Genomic DNA, 9,344 nt, shown 5'->3' on the forward strand with positions numbered 1-9,344 from the left:
TTTTTTTTTTTGCCTCAGAATCCCAGATTGCCATATTAGAGGTGAAGATCTTGTGATAAAGGAGTCAGTGATCCATGGGATTATTGACCTGGTTGGTGCAAAGGATGGATTGACTATAGCTTTATGTTGTATTAAATGTAACTGATAGAAAAGGATCTCTTTGGCTTTCTTTGAATTCATCTTTACCAGTTCTGTGATGACATGTATTTATGAAATGGTAGTTTAGAAATGAAATCCCAAGCTCTTACTCCTTTGAGTGAGGTTTCTGAAGATATTTTGGATCCTTGTCATAAATGTGTAACTAAATTTGTTTCATTGCTCTCTTACTGCAAAAGATTTTTTTCCAGAGGAAGTTACTAGAAACTTTAAACTGCTGACTTAAATACTGATTTGACTGGTACCAGATTGATGGGCTAAGCAGTTAACCATATTACTAAACCATCTTTTGCTTTGTCCTTTTCACTAGGAAAGAATATATTGATGCTTGCTTGTTTTGAGGAGCTTTTTAGTTCTTAACGATGCGTTCTCTCTGTGCTCTGTTGTCTTACCTGATGGAAACATAATACGATGCAGAGATTTATGGACCTTTCTTCTCAGTTTAGGGGACTGTAATGACTTAATGTTTTAATGACTTAATAGTTGAATGGTTTATGATCTGGAAGAAAAGGAGGGAAGTGTGGCATTCTTTGTTATTAAGGTATAATTAAGTAACACATTAAGTATGGTAATCACTTCAGTTTGAACAGATTTTGAGTTGCTTTTGGGATCAGCACAGACCCCAGTGATAAGGGTTTAGAATGTAAAGTTGAAAATTGTGTTTTGCCCTTTGAGAAGTAATGTTTCGATGTTTCATGTGTTGTGTTGAACATGGACATGAAGTAGCTCAGGACAAGGAAGTTATTTCTCATTTTTGTTGTAACCCCTATGCGTCATTTCTTTTTGCAGACAGTCATAGATGCCCATATCTTCCCAGCTCTTATAAATATTTTGCAAACAGCTGAGTTTCGAACAAGGAAAGAAGCTGCGTGGGCAATCACAAATGCAACATCTGGAGGCTCTGCTGAGCAGATCAAGTATGAAATAGTGCAAATCTTTCTGTGCAATTGAGTGAATTAGTGTTTGTGCAAGGTGTCATACTAACAACCTGTAAGCTGGAAAACCTTTATGTAGAGTTGGTGCAGTCTTGACAGGAGCTGTATACAATTCTGTAGGCTTCCAGCGTTTGTCTCTATGGAGGCTATGTCTTTGCATCGAGTCGTGAATGAACCATTCATTCCTGAATGGAGAAATCACTTAATTTCAGTTACAATGCTTTTTTATGTAATTGAACTATTTCTTTTAAAGACCTACATGAAACTTTTTGACTCATTTCTTAGTGGTCATTGTAGAGTATAACAAAGTTCATTAGCAAGCTAGAGAGAAAGATTTCAAAGATCTATTCCCAAGCCCCTGAGATAAGGGCATCATGTGCATTGTTTTTCCTATTAACTTGTACCAGTATACATGCTTATATACAATTTCTTGATATTGTTATAAAACAAAATATTTATGTCTCTCTCATATATAGATGGATAAGAAATATCTTTAAGATATTTTATGTTATAGCAGAGTTGACTAGATACAAATAGATGTCCAGCTTCTTCCATCAAGTTGATATTTCCTCTGATTGTTTTGGTTCTTAGTCTAACCGCTTAAACGGCTACACCAATTATAACATTACAGATAATTGACTGGGTTCTATGTGGTGTTTTTCAGGTATTTAGTAGAACTGGGATGCATCAAACCGCTCTGTGACCTCCTTACAGTAATGGACTCAAAGATTGTGCAAGTAGCGCTGAATGGGCTGGAGAATATCCTGAGGCTTGGAGAGCAAGAATCCAAACGTAGTGGCACTGGCATTAATCCTTACTGTGCTCTTATTGAAGAAGCATATGGTATGAGTAAAACATCTGTGGAATGTAGTAGTTAAAGCAATGATCACGAACCCCTTAAAGGTTCAGAAACAAGATTCTATTAATTTCCTTATCACTGTTACCTGAAAATGAACTGTTCTTAGACAAGTGTCCATTTAACCAAAGTGCTCCATCTTCTACATGATCCTTGTCTGCATGTAGATTGGAGACAGTGTGTATAGGATCAACTTTTCTTTCTTTTCACCCTGCTGGAGCCTTTGGGGTGTCATTCAGCCTCAGTATCTTTCCTCCCTAGCAGATAAAATTCAGGCTCCCTGCTCTGCCACGCGGGTTTCAGGTCTTTCCCTTCCCTCTCTGCTGGCTGGTAGAATTTTGGAAGCAAATAGCAACTTCCAGGTTTGCTCATTTTAATTAGTCTTTGCTGTACTGAGGTTCTAGCACATGCTGGCATCACTTCATCCTAATTCTGAAGTATTACCGCTCTTAAGGTTAGTATTCTTGTAAGCGGGCCTGAAGTCGTCTCAATTCACTCTGGCCATTTGCTGTTTTGTGTGGTATATCTGGTTTCACCTCAGCTGTTTTTCTCAGCAAAACTAAGTATTACTGAGGAAAAGATAATCTTGCTCTATGATGACAGAAATGATAGAACTATTTAGGAGTCTGAAGCTGGACAGCTTGTAAATTCCTAGTATTAGAGATTTACTATGGTGGCTAAGGCTTGAATGTCATTATAGCATCATTCCTGGCTATCAAAGATAGTTCAACTCACTCTAGTATTTTAATCTCTTTCTGACTACAAGGCCTGAGTTTGACTAGCTGCTTAATGTCTGCACAAAAACTGTTTACAGGAGTTTAGCTGCACTGTATACATGCGTGATATATTAGGTAGCAGCACCTTCATGCTTGGAAGTTTTCAAGATGTGGCTAGACAGACAAAGTCACAGTTGACCTAAGCTAGTGTTAGTAGTAGTTCCGTGCCATGCTGGAGGTTGAACTAAATAGTTTCTAGAGGTCTCTCCCAACTTGTATTTCCATGATTCTGTGGTAATAGCCCTTGCAAACGAAAGCAGTGTGAACATGCCTTCAGCAAACATGGTCCAAAAAGTCTGTTCAGAAGTGTTCTGAGGCCTTGTTTTCCAGACCTTCAAGCCTATCCTTGATTTGATTGAGTGGGAGAGAAGAGGCAGACAAAGTATGAAACACATTGCACAGCTACAGGGAAATGATGTACTGCAGTCAGTTTTTCCTTGGCTATAGAGAGTATGAATGGTTGGAAGGGTCTCTATAGTAGGGAAATTCTTATGTGCTTCTTTTCTCTGCAGGCCTGGACAAGATTGAATTCCTACAGAGCCATGAGAATCAAGAGATTTATCAGAAGGCCTTTGATCTGATTGAGCACTACTTTGGGACAGAGGATGAAGATAGCAGCATTGCCCCACAGGTGGATCTCAACCAGCAGCAGTACATCTTCCAGCAGTGTGAGGCTCCCATGGAAGGCTTCCAGCTCTGAGGTGCCCTTATGCTGTGTGCTCCTCTACCTAGCCAATCCTGTTGTCGAGCCACAAGCCACCCGTGGAGTGATTCTCTCAATGTTTTCCATAACCCTGTTTGCGCTCATTCGCTTGCCTTGTGCACATGCTCTTACATATGTCTGGAAAACCTTTGGCTCTCCGTGGCAGGATGCCCCCTCCTTGGCAAGGGGTCACCAGAATCACCCTTCTTCTCTAGATTCTGAAACCTCTCCACCTGTCATCTTTGTGGAGCTGAGGCACCTTTCTATACTTTGAGATATTCCCGACTCCTGTTACAGGAAAATGATCCCTCTTCCACTAGTCCCCACACTCCTGGTATCCAAGATGAGGCTGCCTTTCTTGTGCATTTGCTGCAGTGTGTGCCTGCAGTCCAGGGAGATATTCAGACTTTCTGAGAACCTAGCTTAATTCATTTCCCATATTCTTCCCTGGATGCCTCTTTGGATGGCGGTGTGAGATGTGTTAAATCTTGAAATGCAATGTATCTACTTTACTGTATGTGCCAGCCTGGGTTATTGGCATATAGAACATGTTACAAATAATGGAGTAAGTTCTCTATCCCCTGCAACAACCGGCTCCAGTGGACATGTTTTCTGGTTCTTAAGAATACTGAGCACATCTGGCCCCATCCCTTCTCAAAACTGAGCTCCCAAGCTGGATTGCAGACCACTGTGGAGATTTGTATACCTTCCCAGTCTTTCCTCTCCACCAACAAAAAAGAACCTGTGAATATGTCACCCCTACCACGTCCCCAGAAATGACTTTCCAAACTAGCTTCTAGAATGGAGAAACTACCCCCACTTCGGCTTCCCAACACAGTATGACCCAACTGGTCCTACATTAAAATTGAGCCCTTTCTGACTTCATGCACCTGAGTCTGTGTTTGGTAACGTAGTTATGGCTGAAAAATGCCTGTCTCCCTCTTTACATTCTTATGCAGCTTGACTCAAACACATTTCTCTTCTGGAAAATACCTTCTGAATACCAAATCCTAAATTGCAAAACTTAGCACAAGGAGCGTTAGCCCTCCTTTTAATTTTCAAGAGACAGAGCTTCCTCTCCAGCTCACCTAATGAAATAGAATCTTCCTGGTCAAATCCCTTATTTAAACAACTACAATGACACTACATTCAAAGGATAGTAATATTCCACCCAGATCTTCCTGGCCCTTTCATTTCATTTTCCTTTGCTGTTTACGGGACTTCAGGTGAATTAGCATGGAACGCGTGGTTCCTGCAGGTGACATCTATAAGGCATCGCTGACTGCATGACAGCTGCCATCTGCAGCTGTAGACTGCCCTTCTGCTAGCAGCATGTTCTTGGCTCCGCAGCCTGCTTGGATCACAGACGTCTGATGCAAAGGCCAGCCACTCCTCACTGAGTTCAGCTGACATTGACAACATACCCTTCACACAACAAGGCAGATGCCACGTGATTGGAAGTGACGGTTTCATTTCTGTAAATGTGATGGATTCTCCAGGCCATCTGCTCCTCCCTGCATTGGGCTATGTTCTTTCAAGCCATTTTGGATGTTTGGAGCACACATCTGTCCAGTATAAACATTTCAAAATTGCCACTGACTACTGCAGCGTCATGTACCTGTGGTAAATGTTATTGGCAGAACTGTCTACAAGATCCTCCTTACTACTCCTTTCAGTGACAAGCCACCGCAAAAGCAAAAACGACCCATTGGATACAGAATAATAGTAAAAAAAAATAGGTAAATCACATGTCAAACTGCTGAAAGAAGCTAGGCAAAGGCCTGAACATCAGCTCTGTGTGACCATTATTTAAATGTAGTCTTCAGTTCTGTCTGTGCTTCAGGATGGAGACTCTGACCTGTGTGGCCACTGCAGAAGCCACCTGCTGCCTCCCTAGCTAATCCAGTTGGCCTCCACCTTCCCTCCCCCGGTTATTTTCTCTAGTGCTGCTTTGTGCTGAAGGAACATTTAGTTTACTGCACTTGATCTGTAAATGGACTTCGATTCTTTGTAATTTTAGGGGGTTAAATTTGGTGATTAATTTAAAAACAAAAACCCCTCAATGTTGCCTTTACATCACATATAAATAACTGTGTTTCTCTTTCTTGAAGGGTGATAGAAGCACTGATGAGTAGCAAAATCTTGTTTTAGCTTTTGGATTTTTTTGTGCTGGATTTTTTTACGTGTAAATTTCCAATAACATGTCATTTCTATAAGATTTGTTTAAAATCATGTACCTCTTATTGGATGGTATAAAAATGCTACATATTTTGTAAACAAATCTGAGCAAAGTGTGTGTGTGTGTATATTCTGTATATTCATATATGTATATTCTGTGTATATATACACTTGTGTGTATATATACATATATATACACACACACGCGTATATATATACGCACATGCACATGTGTGTATTTATATACATATCTATATATCTATATATCTATATATATATATATAAGTGTTTTCTCTTCCAGGCTAGTGAAAACAATGTGGTGCATTGGCGTTTCCCCCCCTGCCCTCCCCCCGAGAAAATAATGACAATTGCCTCTAAATGAGCGAATTAAAAAAGAGTCCATTTAAGCTGAATGGTGTGCCTTCCTGTGTAAGGAGCCTGGCCCGTGTTTGTTACTTTTGCAGTGGATATGTGAATTCAGAGCAGATAAGTATAAATATTTAAACTCGGTATGTTTGTTTGAAGTGACAGGCTTGGTAGACACAGGTAACAATGTTGTTGTCATATATACTTAGACTGTGTAAGGCATTTGACTGGTACTGCATAACATTTTGACTGAAAACTAAAACAATACAAAAATTAACATGGCACACATTAAATGGATTAAAAATGTGGCTAACTCATAGGTCTCAGTTTAATTTTAAATGGTCTTCCTTGAATGTATTTCCATCAGGATCTTCCAGCAACCATTTCTTGTCCTTGTTTTACTTAAAATTATTAATAACTTGAAAAGAAACAAAATTCACTTCTAACAAAGGTTACAAGTTAAATGAATATAGGAGGAAGATAAGACTTGTGACTAGTCAAAGGAACAGCTCAGTGATACAGACTGATCAGAATTATTTGGTAAACCAAGGGCAAGCTAACTACTTGCATTTTAACAGAGCTAAATGTATATTGCTAGGTTACTCATCTAATAAAAACTTTCAGGCCACAGATAAAGGTCTCTGTTTTAGAGGAAAGTACCTCTGAAAAAGATTTGAGGTTGGTATCAGCAGGCTAAAAAACTGGGAACAGCAACAATTATTAAAAGGTTGGAAGATAAGTTCTATTCAGATGAGAAATAAGGTACTCTACCCTTAAGAGTAACTCATTGGTTAGACTGGCAGTAGAATAGCAAGTGTTATTCTAACACGGTGGAGTAACGCTTGTGGTAGAAACGTTAAAACCAGTATTATCTGCTTTCCTAAAGGGCACACTGCTGTTCAAACAGGAATTAACTCAGGGAATGCTTTCATGAAGGTCATGCTGTATTTTAAATGAACTATTCTTGTTTTGTATGCAAGTGGGAAGTAGCATAGTCTAATGCTTAGAGGGCAGGGCAGGGAGCTGCTAGGGTTCTTGAGTTCTTTTCTCAACTCTGCCATGCAGTGTGTAGTTCCAGAGAAGTGATGGCACGTATTTTCTGCTTACCTTATTTTGGAAATTGAAGTTAATGCATTTCTTTTGGAAATCCTATCTGAGCACCTTCCAAAAGCGCCACAAACTGGTAAGGTGAAAAAAAATTCATGAGAACAAAGAATTTCTGAGTTGTTCTTGCAGCATCAGTAATGAGCTGGAGTTATTAAACTCAGGTTTTAACAAAAGATGCAGGGCTGCTTGGTGTTGTTATCTAGCAGTCCTGTCCACAGACCTGTGGTGCCTTTCAAGTGTTGTGTATTTGTTGGAGCAGCAACCAGGAACTGTGATTCCTTTTGTTGGTAAAGCTCCCAGTGGAACGTGGCAGGCAGTGGCACTCTCGGGTTCAGGAGGTTGCAAGAGATGATGGGGCAGAAGATTACTGAAAGCTTAGTCACTATGCCAGGACCAGTGTTTGGGGCTCCTGGGAAGACGCTACCCACACAAACAGAATCATTTGAGGCAGCAGCTGCCTAGGAACTTCCGCCTGTGTTCAGCCTAAATTCTGTGTTGGTTCCTTGATCCCAACCAAACATAGCTGCTTGAAGTCCCTTCCATAATCTTAAGGGAGGAGAGGGATTTGTTGCCTCAAGAAAATGTTAAGCGCTCTTGAACCTGCTTTTCTGTTAACTATCAGTACCAAGACTGTTGACTGCCAGTCCTAAATGTGATGGTGCTGGTGATGCACCTCTGTGCTTCCCTGAGGATTTTCAGAACAGCTCTCTTACCTCTGGGAAGCGTGCATCTCTGTGCCAGCTTTTAAGTAATTTCCCATGTCTGCCAGTGAAGTTTACTTGCTTTTGGGATTGGCACAACACATCATTAATACCCTCCCATGCCAGTTTTAGCCGTGAGATACTAAGATCTTCCTTCAAATGCCTGAGTCCTAATAGGAAAATAAACGGGACCTCTCTGCGTATTGCTATGGCTATGTCCATAGGGCTCGCACGTGCTCTACTGAGGCAGTGTGGTTCAGGTTGTCGGTTTTATCGTTGCATTTGGAGGTATTTGTTGCCTCTGGAACAGATATAACAGTAAGGCATATGATGTAGGTTAATAATTTTACTTTTGAGAATAAATATAACTGAATAGTGCTGTGGACCTGGCAAAGGGGAGAAAGGAAGTGAAGTACTGTTCTAAGGGCTTGGTATGTTCCTCTTCATCCGTCAGTATTAAGATGGTGCAGGCTGAAGCCAGGAGCCAATTAGGTGATGCAAAGTGCATTAAGAAGTTTTCCAGTCCACTGGACTGTCTGCTTAGGCCAGAAACCTGTGTGTTTTTTAACCGTTGCCACGTGTTTTCTTGGGAGCCATCAGGCTAGGAACGAGGTGATTTCTTTCATTGTCCTTCTGAGAAAGATTTACTTCATTTTTCAAGTACCCAAATAGTTTCAAAGAAGATACTGCAATGGTGAAGAGAGAGCTGGAGACTGCACGCAGCCCAATGGCTCGGGCTTTTATGAGAGAGACTGGAGCAAATGTGGAAACTAAAAGAAGAGGCAAGTATGTGCAGTAATGCATGGGTTTTATGGTAGATCCTGAAATGGTCAGGATATCAGAGTGATAGAAGGAAAGGATATATGACTACATGGAGCTTCTATAAAACCACTGGACCCTGGAGTTCAATTTTTGGGTAAACAGGGTATAAAGTGTTTAGATATGTAAGTAAAATGAAAAACTGGTGACTGATGCTGCTCTGAGCTGTTGCTTTCTAAGCGATAAACATTTTTATTTAAAATGCTTTACTACCTGGATGAGTCCAAACAGTTTTATATCGATAACTAGATGAGGTACATGGCAGTTCTGTTCAGAGTGCACTCAGGTGCTTATTGAAAGGGGAATGCTTTTGAGAGATGCATGGTTTTAAGCTCTGCCATCAGCGAGCATAAATTAAATCATGTACAAGTTTCTCTTCATGGTAACCTGAAATACTGTCTACAGTTCATGTTCTCCTTTTTGGTCTTGTTTAAAGCATACACACACACATGCGCACGCTCTGGGAAGATTTTTTTGATTCCCACATCTGGGTTTATTGATGTGAGCTGTCAGGAAAGATCTGTTCACTTATTCGCAATGGAATTAAGCACAACTTGCACTCAGTGCTAACTGAATGGACAAGTGTGTGGGACCCTATTTGATTTGAGTGACAGCATTCTTACAACGGGGACCTTAGGGAGAATCTGATAACAGGTCTTGGAGACATCTGAAGGTTACTAACTTCTGTGGTGGAATGACTGCACGGGTTGGTTGAGTGGTTACATCTCATCAATATGAGTGGTACCC

The 9,344-nt window shown here is 40.6% G+C and overlaps 1 protein-coding gene across 2 annotated transcripts in view; it reads left to right on the forward strand.

Moving 5' to 3' along the window:
• Positions 1 to 5,707, forward strand: part of KPNA1 (karyopherin subunit alpha 1) — a 54,103-nt gene extending 48,396 nt beyond the window's left edge. For both annotated transcript variants that reach the window (XM_068931067.1, XM_068931068.1), the window contains exons 12-14: positions 946 to 1,073; positions 1,756 to 1,934; positions 3,236 to 5,707. In XM_068931067.1, the coding sequence (XP_068787168.1) occupies positions 946 to 1,073; positions 1,756 to 1,934; positions 3,236 to 3,423 (495 nt within the window). In that variant the 3' untranslated portion in view covers positions 3,424 to 5,707. The remainder of the gene's footprint in view (positions 1 to 945; positions 1,074 to 1,755; positions 1,935 to 3,235) is intronic.
• The last annotated feature ends 3,637 nt before the right edge of the window (positions 5,708 to 9,344 follow it).

The sequence above is a fragment of the Struthio camelus genome, chromosome 1 (genome assembly GCF_040807025.1).
Source record: "Struthio camelus isolate bStrCam1 chromosome 1, bStrCam1.hap1, whole genome shotgun sequence".
Lineage (NCBI taxonomy): Eukaryota > Metazoa > Chordata > Aves > Struthioniformes > Struthionidae > Struthio > Struthio camelus.